This window comes from Zonotrichia leucophrys, chromosome 1A (assembly GCF_028769735.1).
Source record: "Zonotrichia leucophrys gambelii isolate GWCS_2022_RI chromosome 1A, RI_Zleu_2.0, whole genome shotgun sequence".
Lineage (NCBI taxonomy): Eukaryota > Metazoa > Chordata > Aves > Passeriformes > Passerellidae > Zonotrichia > Zonotrichia leucophrys.
Genome location: NC_088170.1, coordinates 36300348 through 36317841, shown reverse-complemented (window position 1 = coordinate 36317841; position 17494 = coordinate 36300348). Strand labels below are relative to the sequence as shown.

Genomic DNA, 17494 nt, shown 5'->3' with positions numbered 1-17494 from the left:
AGTGACAACAGTTTGTGATGGCAGAAATGCTGTTGGAGACCACTGTTCAAAAACTGAGACTGTTGCCTATGACCTGGTCATGTCAACAAGGCTGGCATTGCCTTGTCATCCTGTGAGTATCACATTGTCACATCTGTACCATGCTAGGACAGGACACAGATACCAGCCTGGCACTGGGTGTGCTCCTGCAAGGCTCACTGGTAACTTCCCTCAGTGCTCCCCACTCAGTGGGTGGCTGATGTTTCACCTGCCAGTGTTAGCCTTGGTCTTTGGTTACCCTGCACTTCTAGGAGTGCCAGGAGCATGAGGAACAGCAGGACTCAGTGCCCACAGGACTAAGCAGTGCCCACAGCACCAAGCCTGCAGAGTTCAAGAAGCATTTGGACAATGCTCTCAGGCACATGGTGTGGCACTTGGAATGGCCTGTGCAGGGCCAGGAGTTGGACTTGAAGATCCTGATTGCTTCCTTCCAACTCAGCGTATTCTATAATCTGTGACTCCTGGAACCTCCTGAGATCAAGACAAGTGTCCACCCATGGCACACTGTGAGCCCTTCCCACACTCTGCTGTAAGAGATCCCCTCTGGTTAAACCTCAGCTCTTGAAGATTCATGTCACCATTCTACCCTCAATTAGCATGTCTTGGCTCTCCCTGCAGTAGATTAATGGATAAAGAAAAATTTCCTACACAGCTGATTCTTGCTACATCTTACCTCACAGCTCACAGGATCATGCCCCAAGTTTTCTGAGATCTGCCAAAGTCCTGGGCTTTGGACTCTTTGCTAAAGCTCTAGAACTGCAGAGGTGTTTGGCCAGACAACGCTGGAGAGGCAACATCAACTCGTGAGACCCAGGCAAACACCTTGGTGATTTTGCTTTAGGACAGATGAGACTCTGCCAGGGTGAGAAAGTAATGATTCCAGCTTTCCTGGGTGTGAGGCAAAGCCTGGCACTGAGACTGAGTGATACCACCGCTCACACTGTCTGCCTGAGCTTGCAGGCAGCCTGAAACTGGAGCTCTGGGAGCTCTTCTGCTTCCTCCTTCCCTCCAGAACAGGAAATCTCATCCACTGGTATGCAAGAGAACATGGTAGTTCTGCATTGTCTGAAAGGGCTGGGCTGAGATTCAGTAAGAACAGCAAGTACTTCTGCTAACAAATATCTGAAACACTAATGGGGAAAAAGAAAAACAAAACAGAGCAAAACTCTTTATTAGAAAGGGAATCAGATTTTATTTTTATACCCACAAAGTTAAAAATATGCATTTCAAAATATTTACAATGACTATATATGAAATAACCTTTGTTAATGAAACACCAACATACAGTACTAGAATATATCCACCAAATTGATAAAGTCTACGTAAGAAGAAAATGTAACAGAAAGAGAGAGAGAGGTAAATAGCATCCATGCACAATCTGTACTAACATGGTTTTTATATTCTCTACCTTTTAGATGTGAATGGAGTCACAGGAAATTTTGACCTAGTCTCTTGCAAACGCCTCTTGTGGTGACTGAGATTCTTCAAACTAACAGAAATTTGTGGGTTGCAGCAGTACCAGTGCCTTACTTTCCTATGCCAGCCTTTCACATGGGGACCTTGTGTTACAGAGTGGACTCAGAATCTCTCAGCAACCCTGGGAGGTAGCTAGTTTTTATGGAAGGATTTGGCAGATGAAAAGCACCGGGTTAAGTGGCTGGCCTAATGTTGTGCAGCAAGGAGCAAAACTCACAAGCCCTTCTTCCTCTCTCCTAGTGTCTCATTAGGGAATAACTTTCCTCTGCTAACCATTATCTGCTTTTCAGGTGAGCTTTGTCACAAGGTGGGGCACTCAATTAATATCATATACCAGGTGATGATATAGGAAAAAAGCCCTGCCTACACATAAGAACTTGTCTCAGTAAGGATCTGCGATGCAGCAGTGCTGTTACCATGTTCTGGAGGTGAACAGAAGATTATGGACACACATCCAGGTGGTTCCCTCCTTGCATATGTACCACTGAGCAACTGCACCCTCTGTAATTAAGAACCTCTGTATATCTTTACCTCTATTCTCTCTCTCTCTCTCTCTCTCTCTCTCCATCATCCATGCCTGTATATTTGCCATTCCTACTTGTATCTTATTCAATCATGGGAATATCAAATAGAAAACAGAACAGCAAAAAAATTTGCTGCCTTTTTTTTGTAGATATTTTAATACAAAATTAATCCAATTTCTATTGTTTTTTCCTCAATTTAATGTCTTTAGCGTTCTTTTATGTGCATATATATATATATTAAAAAATGTAACAAAAGGCCCATTCCATTTGTATCAATGGGCAAATAAAGGGGTCATAATCCTCACTTGCCCAACCCACAAGGCACACTCAAATGTAAGTGAGAAGGGCTCTAGGAAGAGAAAAAGATATAGCCCTTGTTTATGTGGTGCCCTTTAATCATCACTGCTGAGCTTGAAGCTTTGTGAAGGTATGGCACAATGTTGCAGAAAAGGAGAAGAGCTGTCTGGGTCCCTTGCAGATTTCTAGCCCCAGAAGTGCTAGATCAGTAGGAGTTGTTTCTCCCTCTCTTTGATGAAGGAGGTTCTGAGGATTCTAGCTTTGTTAGTGATTTTTCTGCGGTGGCAATGGTGATGATGGTGGCTGTTTTTGTCTATTGGCCCAACAGTTCTCTCAGCAGAGTAATTCTTCCCCACTCCCAGTAGCCAACCCTCTCCCCTGGACTCCCATCAGCCTTATTTTTTCCTAAGAACAAGGTAGAGGACGCCGATGATGAAACTGAAGCAGAAGCAGATCCAGGCCAATATGAAGCAATAGCCATGGTGAGGATTTGTGGCGAACGCCACTGTGCTTGTGAACCGAGCTGTGTAAATGGAGACTGCAATCAGAATGCACATCCCTGTGGGAAGGAAGAGGGAAAAGAGAGTTGGAAAATGCACAGAAACCAGTATTGCCGCAGCACTTCTGAAGTGCTGCTATCCCCTGAGATTGTAATGCACGTCTTGTGCCATATGAGAGGAGCTGCTGCCCATTAGGCTTATTTGTGGAGGATTTCTTTTGCAGCTGTGATGACATAAGACACTTGGGGCTTGTTTAGTGGGTGCCATGAGGAATAAACCTTTGTTAGCAGAAAATCAGTAATAAGATCTGACGACAGTTTGGTGCTACGTATTGAATCCCAAGTGCAGTAGCTAACTGTTTATTCCCCTGCTCCCCAAAACACTTGAATCCTTTTTGTTGTCTTTCAATGGTCTTTTGCAAAACCCACTGGGATTTCCTAATGAAAATCTGGAAATACTTTCATTATATACAGCCAAAAAAATCCCAACTCAACACTTTCCCATTCCCCGGTGCTTTGTTTTGTAACAAAAATTGGGCCACTGGAAACATTTACTGGCTGACAACCTCCCCTGGTGACTGTACGTGGCTACTTGTGTTCACAGAGGCAGTGCGACACCCAGGGAGCCAAGGCACCGTGTGCAGGTGCATACTCACAGCAAACCAGCATGACGGCTCCAGTCATGTAGAAACGTTTGCCTTTTTCCAGGGTGAACAGCTGGACAATGAACAGGACGAGTGCCACAACGGAGAAAATGATCGAGAGGATCATAAAGGCTTGCACGGCTTTGAGGGAAGCTGTCAAAACACAGAGAATGGATTGGAGAAGGTCAGGACTCGGTCTCGGCAGTGCTCATCAATGTCCTGTGATTCACCACGACAGAAATGCGCTGTAACTTACCCTCATCCTGACTGCTGACTGGCAGCTCAGTGCAGGTCCTGTTGCACAGCAGCCACAGTCCTGTCGAGATTGTTGCATAGCTGGAAGAACCCACCATCCAAACCTGAAACAGGAGAGAACAGAGGTTGTGTCTTGGGGCAGGAAAGCTTCTTTGCTCTTCTGTCAGACTAAACCGTGAAGCAAGCACGAGTATCCCAACTGCCCAGAAACGTCGGCCCCGGACAGGTGGGACACTGGCTTCCAGTGCCAGGAGTCATTTGGTCTGGGTAAAACACCGTGAGGTCTGTTCCAATCATTGTGGAGAAATCCCCCATGTCATCCTGACGCTCCTCCTTTGCGAGGCGGGTGCGAGTGGACTCCAAAATGCGCTCCGACGGCTGGCGGGGGGCACGGGCAGCGCCACCAGGGGTTCCCCTGGGCACAGAGTTCCCGTGGGCCGACCGTGCCCCTCGGCGTGGGATGGGCCCCGGCTGGGGAACAGTGCCGGCACTGCTGGATGCGCCAGGTGGGAACAGCCTGGCCCCGGCCGGGGAACAGTACCGGCACTGCTGGATGCGCCAGGTGGGAGCAGCCCCGGCCGGGGAACAGTGCCGGCACTGCTGGATGCGCCAGGTGGGAACAGCCCCGGCCGGGGAACAGTGCCGGCATTGCTGGATGCGCCAGGTGGGAGCAGCCTGGCCCCGGCCGGGGAACAGTGCCGGCACTGCGGGATGCGCCAGGTGGGAGCAGCCTGGCCCCGGCCGGGGGAACAGTGCCGGCACTGCTGGATGCGCCAGGTGGGAGCAGCCCCGGCCGGGGAACAGTGCCGGCACTGCTGGATGCGCCAGGTGGGAGCAGCCCCGGCCGGGGAACAGTGCCGGCACTGCTGGATGCGCCAGGTGGGAGCAGCCCCGGCCGGGGAACAGTGCCGGCACTGCGGGATGCGCCAGGTGGGAGCAGCCTGGCCCCGGCCGGGGGAACAGTGCCGGCACTGCTGGATGCGCCAGGTGGGAACAGCCCCGGCCGGGGGAACAGTGCCGGCACTGCTGGATGCGCCAGGTGGGAATAGCCTGGCCCCAGTCAGGGAACAGTGCCGGCACTTCTGGATGCGCCAGGTGGGAACAGCCTGGCCCCAGCTGGGGGAACAGTGCCGCACCAGGGCTGGCACTGCTGAGCCCCATGGAGGGTTGGTTGATGTGCTGCGGGCTCGGGGGCCCGGGAGGTGACAGACAGAAACTGCCTCCTGCACCATCCCGGCTGCCTTCCTGCTCCCTGAGCCACCGATTGCTGCTTCCTCTCTCCCCATGGCTGTGAGTGGATGTTCCTCACCCTCACCTGAGCACCCACCCCCGATCTGCCGGCCAGCCGTGTCTAAGGCCGGCTGTCTGCGGGAGGTGACAGCCATGCCTCGTCCAGGGCAGCCCACTTACGTTGGCAATGGTGGAGACAAAGAGCATGATGACAGTGGCGATGTGGACCACAAAGATACCAGCCAGCAGAACCAACATCTTGGGTCTCTTCTAGGTGGTGTCACCGACACAGAGAGCTCTGAGGGAGAACAAGAGCAGAGGGAGGATGTGAAGGGAAGAACTGAGTCAAAGAACAGCATTGCCATAAGATTTGTTTACGTGCAAAAACCCAGGCTGATCTTAGGTTCACTCTGGAAATGTGGAATCACCAAAAAAAAAAAAAAAACACTAGAAACTTTGTCAAAATCTGCTCAAGAAGTTAAATAGAGCCCACAGATTAAGGAGCCAATATGGGAGGAGATGTGGAGCATAGGTAGATAACCTGGGGGCATGTAAAAAATAGCCTGAATATATACACAGGTTGCTTACATTCATGTGTGTTAATGTAAAGTAAAAATGCCATACTCCAGGCATATATTCTAGGAAGAGGAGGTTTTGCCCTGGGATTCACAGAGGTCAGGAAAGATTCTTCTCTTCCTGTTCTCCTCTGGTGTCTCAGCCTCTTCCCACTGGCCTGGGTCACAGACAAACGGTATGGAATGGGAGACTGTGGGCTCCTTGGTGCCTCAGCTGTGGAGTAGCTGTGGAGAGTGAGCCAGAGGGGTGGCCACTACTCCACAAACCACTCCTTTAAGTGAAGGGGATAGTACAGAAATGCCATGAGGTTTTCTGGAGCTGGGGAAGATGCCCAGGTTTGCAACGAAAACTGCCTGTTTCTATTTTAAAGCTTGAGGCATGCAGGTCACTTTATTAAAACAGTAAGGTTCTCCTGTAATGCAAATTCGTCTTTGGTTTGTTTTGGTTATTTTTGCCTCTGTACCCTGCAAACTTTTACTTTTTTTAAGACTTCCTGTCATTGATGAACATGTGATTGGAAAGAGAGAGGGGAATGTGCTTTAGAAAGCTTGTATGATGTGGTTTGTCAAGACTGATGGCTTCTCACCTGAAAAACGTGAAATACAAGGCACAAATCTAAGCTGTGAGAATGAGCACAGACAATTGACACAAATCAAATGAGTGTATTTCAGTCAGAAGCATTTTGAATCCACTCTGTGGCCAGTAAACTTCCTAGAAAGTTTGACAGGCTGTGCTGCTCTTTCCCTCAGAAGTGCTGGTACTGAAGAGCAGTATCAAGCATGTGATTAATGTTAGCTGTCAAGTTATTTTGGTCCAGGTGACTCAGGTAGGATCTGATGCTGTCACCATTTGTACAGGGTGTGGCAACACTGTCATGAAACAACACACATACTTTATGATGTCCTTCACACAAACTGTGACAAAAGGCTTTGTACAGTCCCATTCATGTGTCTTTTTCACTTGATGACTCCACCTACTCCACTACTGTCTTTCCTCTCACTGTGGCCACGAGTGGGAGGGTATTCCTGTAAAAGGCTGCAGCTGTTCCTGGCACTGCTTCGTTACCATTTCCAAACCACAGTGGGTAGGCAGGGCTTCTCCATCAGTGGCACTTTGATCAGTTCAGCATTAGCTGGGGACCAGGAAGAATTCCTTGAGTTTAGGATCTCAAGGAACCAGTTCTGTTAGGTCACTGCTCCCACCCAAACAAGGCTACTCTTTAGTGAGACAGATTAGGCTGGGTGACTAGTCCATTCTCCTCAGCAAATCTTGTCTACTCTAAGGTTCCCTTCACCTGGAGAACTCTCTGGAGATGTTAATCCCTGACTTGCTGAATGTGGGCCAGTTTTGCTTGTCTGCTTTGGGGTGTCTTGGCAAACTCGTGCTCTAGAGCTTGGTTTGGCTGGATGGCCTGGTCACTGCGACCTCTCTTGTCACAGTGCCTCCCTTAGTGATGATCCTGGGGAAAGCACAGCCTTCTTAGGACTTGTACTCTGACTGTAGTGACAGACACTTATGATTTCAGCACTGCTAAAATTCAGGTTCTCAACAGTATATGCAGGCTACCACATGAACACACTTAACCTAAGAGTTAAACACCTTTCCATTGTAAAAGGAACGAGAGTTTCAAAATGCTGGATGGCAACTGATACAGATATCACCACTGCAACTCAAACCAGAAACGATTGCTGTTGCCATGACTAAGTGACAAATCTGCAGCAAATTCTTGAGTCAAATCTTTCTGTCCCTTTGACTACTTCCCTTTATTTTTCTTTTTTTTTTCTTTTTGTTACCTTGGCTCTTACACAAACTTTAACAAGTGCTCTTGACACTATAGGGATGCGCCAGGTGGGAACAGCCCTGGTTTATGCTGACTAACATAAACCAAACTGACAAATTTGCCTGCTCTGAAATTTGCCTTTACTAAACAGTGGCTAAACTTTCTTCTTTCTTAAATGGATGTATTTTTCCATGGCCTCTTTAAAATCTCATTCAGCATTTTGTTTTGTTTTTTTTTTTCTTATTATTTTTTAGGAAGCTTCAAACAAAGCTTTCTACTTGAAAGATTAAAAACCTACTTTCATGACATCCTAAGGACTAGAACAGTCCTTTTGAATGCATCTTTTGTTTGCATTCAGAAATGAAAATGAGGGATAAAATGTTACTTTACAATGTAAAAAAAAAAACCCAAAATCATGACCCCACGCCCAGGACTTTGACCAATACGCTAAGAAAAAAACTGAAATCCTTTATTCCCTTTGCTTTTTCTGCCTATTTTAGCACTGCAGGAGAGCAGTGTTAGTTCAGGTGCTTTCAGTGCACCTACTTCCTGAGAACGTCAGCACCTCTCCCTGAATACACACGCTATCAAACGCAAACTCCCCCAGGGGATGTGTGCTCACAGCTCAGTTTTGATTCTTTGTGAGTTAAAGCACAAGCCTCCCCCTGTATTCATTTGCTTTCCCTTTTCTTCATCTCTCTCTGCCTGTTAAATAAAACACGAGAGAACAATCCCAGAGGAGCCATGGGTGAAGGAATGGCACTGAAATAGATTCACTTCTGCCTCTGATACTGTGGCGTGGACATTTCCTCCCATTAGACAGAGAAACTGGCAGAGCATCAGGGACTGACAGGATACCTTTTCCATTTGTTAAGGGTGAGACATCTTTCTCCGCTACAGGGTGGGGTCACATTGCTGGAGCAATAGGACAAAATTGCATGCAAATGCCTTTCTTCCATTCCCCTACCTAAACTGCAGCTGCATTTGGAGTTCCTCAGGCTCTTCCTGGGCTATGAGTCAGTCTTAGCCTTCCTAGAGCTGCCAGCTTTTTCCACTGACTCACCCCAAAGCTCTCAAACCCCACAATAACTTAACCCTGAAAGATTAAGCGCTCAGGACGCTGTCAGTTTTAGGACTGCTTCTCAAGAACCAGTCAAGCAAACAATTTGTGAGTCTTCCCCAAGCATCCTTCAGAGGAGAGACCCCAATTAAGCCAAGAAAAAAAGTAATGAGACATAACAGTAGAAGGACTACTGAGGCAGGGCAGGCTGGTGGGGAAGGGAAAGTCATGCATATGCTGAACAGCCTGCATGAGTCAAGGGAAGATCTTGTGCTGATAACAGTGGACTTTCCTTTTCATGGGGTGATGGATGAAGAGAAATAACAAGCCACACCAACAGTAAGCATGAATAAGAATCACCATAGAAGCCTTCAGCACAAAAACCCTGCAGGTAAGCATGACAGACTCTTAGCTGTGTACAGATTATTTCTGACCATGCAGGAGTACAGATGTTGGGGAACAACACACAGCTCTGCTGCACCCCAGATCCAGCTCAAGCAGGCTGGTACAATCTAATGCCTAAAACTAAGACAAAGCCTTCTCATGCAGGTAGATTGTTGCCACCAGAATCACCCTTCTGTCTACTTAAGTGTTTTGGACCTTCTGCCTGAGGGAAATACAGAGAAGTGAGTCCTTGCCCCTGGTTTGCATCCAGCAAAGGATCAGGATGGAATGTGTAGTGCCACTTGGAGATATGATAAAGGCCAGTGGTATAGCTCCTCAAATATAGGGAGGGAGTTACTCAAGAGGGTAAGCCAGATTAGGGAGAGGTCCTTTGCTTGTGACAGAAAGTGCATTGCAGGGAAAGGACTGCAATGGTAAGTGGGGTAAGTGTACAGGATGTTTCTGCTGGAACAGTGGGGTTGTTTCGGGTGAAAAATCAGGGCACTCTCAAGTAAATTTGAAACATTTCAGATCTCAAGTATTCCTTAATGGATGTAGCTCGTCTGACTTCCATTTCCATCCTCCTCTCTGAACTGCTTGGGACTGCCTCTCCCAGGCTGAGTTGGTGAGGTGTACTGTGAGAGAAGCTGGCTGAGGTGAGAACCCAGTCAATATCCTGTAGCTCCCTAGAGTTTCCAGGGAGAAAAAGACATCTAAAATGCACTGCCTGTGCGCACTGGTGACCTCTGACGCCTTTCAAAGTGAATTTTTCAGCTGAGGACCCTTTAGTTCGATACATTAGATTTCTCAACAATGGAAAGATGGCTTTTTGGGGAAAAAACAAATGCCTTTAGTTAGAATGTCAACAAAAATCTCCACAGATTGAAAACAACTAACTCAAAAGAAATTCTGCCTTTCCCAGCTGCCCCTACAGAATGTAAGGAAGGCAGTAGTAAGTCAGGCTCATGGTCTGACTCTCCCAGTCTCTGATGGGGACAGCAGGAGGTCCAATATTTAGAGAAAGCATATGAACTTGGCCACTGTCTGAGGGGCACAGAGTTACAGCAGGAATACTGGTGGTTCAAATCAGGGCCAAGGCCACTTGGAAATGAAGGATAAAACTGGACAGTAATGGACAGGAAGTAAAAACTGTCTGGTATTGTTTGAGACAGCCACAAGCTTCCACCTCTGTTAGCAGTGCATTCCTCAGTGCAAAGCCAACCCACAAATAGCAATGCTGCCATGTTGCTACCAGTAAGGGAAACCTCAGTGTGGTCTAAAACCTTCTGCAGAATTTGTACACATGCCTTTTTACTGATCTGAGACCATGACTGCATCTTAGCCCTGCTACAACTGCACACCTTGTCCTTGTGTGGGCTATAAGAACCAATCCTCATTGTGCCCAGAGCCATTTCACAGGATGCAAAGATGTGAATACCTCTCTGATATTTCAGTGGCATGATGACTTTGGACATGTCACGACGTTACTAGAAAGCTCACAACAACTTTAAACAACAGGGAACTTTGTTTCCACCTTTTGCTCTGTCTCTTGCTTCAGATCCTGATGAATCCAGAGTCCTTGCTGACTCCAGACTTTTACAAACGACTGTATGTCAGCACTGCTGTTGACAGCCTAGTTTTGACAGACCAGCCTGACTCAATTTACAAGTCAGATGCTTTTTATAGACATGTTGATGAGTAGGTTGGTGCCTCTGGAAAGAGATTTCACTCTGTGTGTGGGAGAAGGGCTGGGCAGGAGGCGTGCGTGGGCACACGGAGACCTTGGAGCCTCTGGCTCATGGCACTGAGATCTCACCTACAAATGGGAACTGGCTGTGGTGACCACATGGGCACAGCAAGGCTGTAAAACCACCAGGTTAATGTCAGACAAAAGGAAAGTGCAGCCCAGCCTGAGGGGCTACAGCTGAAAATAAGTTACAGTAAATGGAAGATTTTGTCTGGTTCGTGTGAAGCATTTCCTGGTGGAATGGATCAATTCCATTCCCTCTTCAAGAGATCAGTGGAATTGCCTTCCCAAGGGAGGGATGAAACACCAGCATGTGAAAAATTTCTTATGGGATCTGACAAATTCCTCAAGAATCCACCCTTGGTAATGAACCTCCACTCACTGAGAGATGCAGAGGGGAGTCACAAAAGATGACACATAAGGGTTTTCCAGCTCTCATGCTCATGATTCATATAAGAGTGGGGAAATATCAGAATTGCTCGGGCAGACAGTGAGAAATTGGCATTTTCTCCAGAAGAAACCACCCTCGAGTGCTCAGCCATGTGACAACATCAACTGAAACTCCAGTGCTGGCTTGGTAGTGGGAAAGGGAAGAGACAGCTGCCTGGGGCCTGGCGGGCAGCCAGCAGCGCTGCTGGAGGAAAACACTGTCACTCCTCACCCCAGGCACGCCAGGGAAGGGCTGGGACTGAAGGGCAGTGAGTAGAGGGAGGGTGGGGAAGGGAACCCCGGAGCTAAGGGAGGCACAGAAGGGTTCCTCTGCTCCCCCAGAGGCGCCATGCAGAGCACTCTCACCCCTCAGAGCGCTGGGTGCTCCCTGGGTGGGTTAATTAGACCCCTGAATGCTGGCAGGAGCTCCAGCAAGATTCTGAGATACAGGAGAAACATTTGTGGGAGGACTGACAGTCTGGGTGTTGAGGTGCTGTGTGTGTGCATCTGCAGCTCTGTGTGGCTCCCCCCATGACTGGGGGTGTGCATCTGTGGGATCCCTGTGAACTCTGTCTGTGTGTCTGTCTGTCTGTGTGTGCACAGCTTCCTTATGGGTGCACGGGTCATCTACCTGTGCCACACTGGCAGTGCCCACATGGGAGAAACTCTCTGACAGCTCTGACAGGAAAGCTCAGGTTACAGAGAGGTATGAGCAAAGTACACAGATCACTTGTGGTGGGACTTCCTGCTTCTCCTCTTTGAAGGACTGTGAAGCCCACATCAGCTGTGCTTTTGACTGCATTCTTGGATTAAAACTGCAGTCCTGTGATTTGCACAGACAGTCTTGTGTAGATATTCCCTTTTTTCTTTTCCAAAGGAGGGTAACTCTAAAAAAGAAGTTGCATCTTACAGTGTGTCTGTCCCTCAAAACTGCAAAACCTCTGAACATGCAAGCACAGCCCATGAGACGCTGAGGAAAGCGTGACTGGGGCATCTAAAGAGTCTGAGCTTTTGGGTCAGTTTGCTTTCAGGGTGCCTTTGCTCCTGCAAGCCATCTTGGAAAAGACTGTGCAGGATTCAAATACAAAATTGTGTGAAAGCTCCTTCTTTCAACCAAAGTACACAAGAGATGAACTGGGGGGAGCGAGCATGTGTATAAAGCAGACGCAGGAGGAGGCTGTGCAGCCTGGAGCTGGTCAGTGCTCTCTGCAGGGTGGGGTGAGGGTGGCCATGGTGTAAAATACCCCATCTGGCTCTCAGAGGGCTCCTCACACCTGTGATCAGTAAGATATAAGCTGGTTCATGTTCCACCTGGCTCGGGAGGCATCAGGAGCTCCCCTGCTGAGGGCACAGCTGCTGGCCCAGCTGCAGGCCCTAGAGGCCGGCCCACAGCCCACAGCTCACAGGCAGGCTGGCTCTGCTGCCCAGGCTGCCACAGCCAGGGATGTGCCCAGCTCTCCTTCAGCAGGGGCCTACATTCCTGCAGCTGCTCTTCAGCAACCCTCTGACCAGCCTGCTCCAGGCTCTGAGCATTGTGTAGCTCCCCTCTTGTTCCAAAGGCTCTCACTATCCTTCCCAGAGGCTTACTGGAGCCAATACAGGGAAGATATCTCTCTGGAATGAGAAGAATGTGGACAATGGACCCAGTCATGGAGGTCGCTTTCACAACTCCCCTCCTTCAGCAGACTCTGCCCTGTGAGGGCAAAAGGACAACAAAGGTCCTCACCCTGGATTTCCTCAAATACAAAAACATATTGCCAGGTGGCCTCACATCACAAGGGCTAAGCCTTTAGCATGAGTCACTGTTCACCTGTGTGAGCCACCCCAGTGCTCAGGGTTCAGTGCATTTCCTGCAGGACTGGGGATGACCCAGCCCAGATCTGTCCCTGGGCTCTCCTCATGGGTGTCTCCCCATGCCTCTGCTGCAGACTTGTTTTCACAGGGTAAAGGGGATAGATCTCAATTATGATCTTGGCAAACTTGTCACTCCCTTGGGCAATGTGGGTTCTGGAGCTGAGCTGTCCTAACCTGTCCCTCCCTTCTAAGACAAGGCATGGGCTATATTTGGTCTAGCCAAGAGAGCACCTTCCATATACTCTCTGCCCTCCTGAATACAGTTCAGGAGGAGAAGGATGCATGAAGCTGCAAATTTGGCCAGAGTTTCCTTTGTTCATTGTCAAGCTGTTCTAGCTAAAGAGGTACTTTCCAAAACTCTCCCAGCAGGGTTTGAAGAAATCACGCTCCAGATGGCAGCCCCGAGATGTGCTGCTTCGCTGCTCTCCCTGCAGTGTAATGGCAGAAAGCAGCTTAAGAGGCACTCCAGATTTCCCTCTGGGCAGTTCATGCAGGCAACTGCTGCTTCACCCTGTGTCATGCTGTGGGATGACTGGGTGTGGACTGGCCCTGCCAGAGGATCAATACAGGAATAACTGAGATGTGCTTCAGCACATTTGTTCACAGCCACTGTTGAAATGACTGTGAGTTAGTTATCAATCCTGGCAGGGCAATAGAGAAGAACCTCCTTTTCTGTGAATGCTGCTTTGCCTCAGCAGAAAAGACCAATGAAGCATTAAACATCCATCTTCAGATGTGAAGATTGGAAATCCCCTTCCTCACCTTCCCTTTTAGAGGAGTGGAAGACCAGCTCCCTGCCTTGAAGGAAGGGTAAATAAACCTCGTTTTTTAGTTTTAGCTCAATAATTTTTTGTGGTAAAACAGAAGGAAGGAAAAAAAAATTAGGAGTGCCATGCCTTGCAGCCTGCCTTATGTTGTGCTGGGTGATAGTGCTGTCACTTCCCTGTTGAAAGGTACAGGCACAGGGACCTGTTGAGATCAAAGGGGTCTAGTATTGCTATTTCTGCCTTACAGGGCACTTGAGCATCTGAGGGCAAATTCCAGCCCAGCATCAGGTGTCTCCTCCTTTGCCATCCATGCAGCACTCAGTGAAGGGAGCACTGAGTGACCTGGGGCTGAGCAAGGCGAAACATGCCACGGGAGGGTGTCCCAGCAGCCAGCTGGGGATTATGGGCCCTGTGAAGGCCCATGGGAGCAGGCAGGGCTGTGGAAGCAGGCTCCCTCCTGCTTTTGCTTGCTCTGAGGAAACAGAAGAGGGCACAGGCTGAGTGCCGTGTGCGAACCTTGAGGCTGGGAGGGTGACGAATAGAGAGAAGGATTAGTGCTTGCAGCAAATCTCCTCAATCTCATTATAAGCAAGGCCCTGAGGTGGCTCTTTTACCAAAAACATGCTGGCTATTATCAGCAAATCTCCCAGAACTGTTTCAAAATACAACCTCTGCTCCACCCCAGACCGCCAAACAGTAATTCCTGTGTGCACTGCACCGCTCCCACACTGCAAAACTCAAAGACCACCGGCTAGGCCAGAAGGGCCGGTTTTCCAGGCCCAGGGCTCTGTGTCCTCAGCAGCAGGGTCTCACTGGGGGAGCTCTAGCAGCCCTGCAGCTGAGGCACCCACTCCCAAACTTGGTGCTTCTCCACAGGATCCCAGGTCAGACACTCCTGCATTAATGTGTCCTTGGGTGTGGCTGGACTCCCTGGCTGTCAGGGGTATCCCTGGGGATGGCACGTGCCCAGTGGAGATCCCGGCTCACGCAGGGGTGGCCGGGATGAATGGCTCGTGTGTGTCACATGTCTGGGTGGTTAGTCATAGCTGGGGAGCTTCCACAGGAGCCTACTGACAGGAATTCCTCAGTGTGGGTGGGTTGCAGGGCCACGCCAACACACTGCATTTCAAGGGCTGCTTCCAGGCACTGCAGAGTTAGTAAGGTGCCTCAGTTTTGATTCTTTTCTGATGCTAATCCCCACAGGAGCAAATAGAAATAAGCTGCCTTCAAGCCCTCACTGTCTCAGTGCTCACAGTCCCCAGGTGGACTAGGGGGAGGCATTTGGCTGGCTTAAACCCCTGTTATCATAGGAAGAGTAGCTAATGGGCTCCAGGTTTTCACACTCTTCATGCCCACCTCCCTCAAGTGTTTGCTCAGAAAAGAATCCCACTACATCCAGAAATGTCAAGTGGGCAGTTCCTGGGCAAATCTGCTCTCAAAGGTGCCTTGAGGAATTCAAAGCTTCTGAGTGAAAGTTGTTCTGTGGCCACAGCATTTTTTTAATATCAGTATGATTTAGTTGTTAATCTTATTAAGTGACAACTTCCAAAAATGCTTTCTTCCTATTCCAGTTTCTGATGCCCTGGAAACACTCGCTGCCTCAGTCAGTTTCCCCACCACTCCAAACACATTTATTTCTTAGTCAAAAGGCACCACTGCATGACTGAGCTACAAGCAGCAGGGCCAGAGCGGACTTAAAAATTCACAAAATCTATCCTTTTTCCAAAAAGTTACTGTCAGTTCAGCTTCTAGCTCATTCATATAGTAATTATGCACAGTCCCAGCCTGAGCCCCACCCATTCCTGGCTGTTATGGGCTAAATACTGTTCAGTCTCTTTCAAACCCCTGAAACTGTGCAGGGGCGGGCTGAGTTCCTGCAACAGGAACCAGTGTGGTGCCAACAAACTGGCTTTGCTGCACTCCCTTTCGCAGACCTCAAAAATAGCTCGGATTTGACCGCAGGATGCAAACCGCAGCAGGCAGACGAAACAAGAGAAATGGTGAAGAAGAGGAGGGAAAGAAAGAGGGGGTGGTTGCATAGAAAAAAGGCAGGTGAAGAGGGAGAATTGGCAGTCTCTGCAACCCTACAGTTCCCATCAGTGTCTCTAGCTCCTTGACACACCCTTCCAGCAGACCGTGGTGCTCTAGCAATTCCACATGCTTCCCCACTTTGCCTCGCAATGCTCCCCACTCCAGTGGCTGTCCTGCCACAGAAGGTGTAACACAAATTTCTGCCCTTCACGTGGCTCTGCTCAGAACTGGGGCTTGGCTTCGACCTCAGGAGCCAGAACCCCTGGAAAAAGAGATTGTCTCCATTGTACTCCAGTCTGCAGCTTTGGGGCCTCTCAGTCTTCACTTGGAATGATTGCTATTGTTTTAAATTAGAGCTTGGCAAACTAATTATGGAGGGGAGAGAGACAAGCAGAAGTATTTGAGCGCCAGAAAAACTGAGCCTGCAGCCCTAATTCCAAGCAGGCATTTTTCCACATTTGTCAACAATGCTACTCCAAAAGCACAGAGCAGCTCCTGAGCGTGAGCTGGCCCAGGTTGGGTACCCGTGCCTGCACCCTGGCTGCACGTGTCCTGGAGGTGAAAATAACATTGCTGCTGCCAGCACTCCGAGGCTGCAACCAGGGTGCTTTGCAGCGCCCCTTTGCCCCATAAGGCAGCTGGATTTCAAAGCAAAAGATGAAAATTAAGGTGTGTGCCACAGCCAGTTTGAGTGCCAAGACGAAGAAAAGTGAAGGGGCAGAGGAGAAAGGCAGACTGGTGCTGTTAGGAGAGGAGAGCAGCCACTGAGGGAGCACAGTTGGTGAGGATTTTCAAGAACAGCTCTTACCGTGTGGGCTGGGGTGGGTGCTGGCACCTGTGGAAGAAGGAGCGTGCTGGGCTGCAGTGCCGGTGTCCCGGAGCGCAGAGCCGGAGTGAAGGGGAGTGACCTGCTGGTGGTTTAAGTTTCCTCCGGTGGTGTGGGAGGGTGGTGTCTTTCCACTCTGTTTTAAAGGAGTTACTATGAATCAGACTGCCTTTAAAGAGAAGGAAAAAAAAAATAAAATTAATGAGCTACGCCCTGTTTTGTTGGCAGGGTGTCAAGAGTCTCTGGGAGGAAACCAGCGATTCAAAGAAATCTGTGCAGGGCTGCCTGTGACTCAGTGTGCAGCGCAGAGACCGCAGCCTGGAAAAACGGCTGACGCTGATCCAGCTGAGTAAGAGAGGCCCACAACAGCATCTGTTTATAAAACTGAACTTCTGGTTGTCATAAAAAAAAAAAAATATGTATAGCTACAAATGTGGCAACAGGGCTTCAACAATAAAATCACTCAAACAAACAGTGGGTTGGCAGGGGGGATCCCGGGGCTGGGTGAGTCACCGTATCCCCTCCCGTGCTGCATGCAGAGAAGGCGCTGAGGCTGACAGCACGGGGGAATTCAAATCGGACCTGTGAGGCTGACATGGACAACACTTTTGGGAATATATCAAGGAGTAGAGATGCTCAAAATGCAGCCCTGCTCTGGTGGTGACTCTGGAGTGATTTGGTCAGATAGTGGTGGTTTGCTTCCGCAGAGAGAGCACGCAGGGAAGAAGAAATAAGGAGCTTGTTATTCACAGTTTTCTGAGGTCAGCATTTCTTGCCATCTTAAAGACTTCTAAAAATAGATCCTTTACATTTGCTGAGAGTTGGCTGGTGGAGTTGTCTCATAGATGCTACATGCAAGATTTAATAGGGATGTACTTGAGATGTGGGTGAAAGGGGAAGAAGTTGGTCAGGAAGCATCTGTGTTAAAATACAATCCATGTATATATATGTATATCCATACTGTGATAGAGCTGGCGGTCTGCTACTACCCTGCCTTTGCAAGGCCCAGCAAGAGATAAGCAGATACTGACAAAATACCTGGCAAAAGTCTGAGGATGACATTTGATTGCCTTTAT

At 48.9% G+C, this 17494-nt stretch overlaps 2 protein-coding genes across 2 annotated transcripts in view; one reads left to right on the top strand and one right to left on the bottom strand.

The window, feature by feature from the left end:
• The window catches only part of GSG1 (germ cell associated 1), a 90566-nt gene that overhangs the window by 36447 nt on the left and 36625 nt on the right, over positions 1-17494 (top strand). The gene's annotated exons all lie outside the window — the stretch shown is intronic.
• EMP1 (epithelial membrane protein 1) lies at positions 1211-16561 on the bottom strand. The gene is made up of 5 exons (XM_064731849.1): positions 16401-16561; positions 5145-5262; positions 3736-3838; positions 3492-3632; positions 1211-2895 (listed from the first exon to the last, which is right to left on the bottom strand). Exons 2-5 carry the CDS (start codon positions 5220-5222, stop codon positions 2732-2734), a joined length of 486 nt encoding a protein of 161 aa, XP_064587919.1. The 5' UTR covers positions 5223-5262; positions 16401-16561; the 3' UTR covers positions 1211-2731.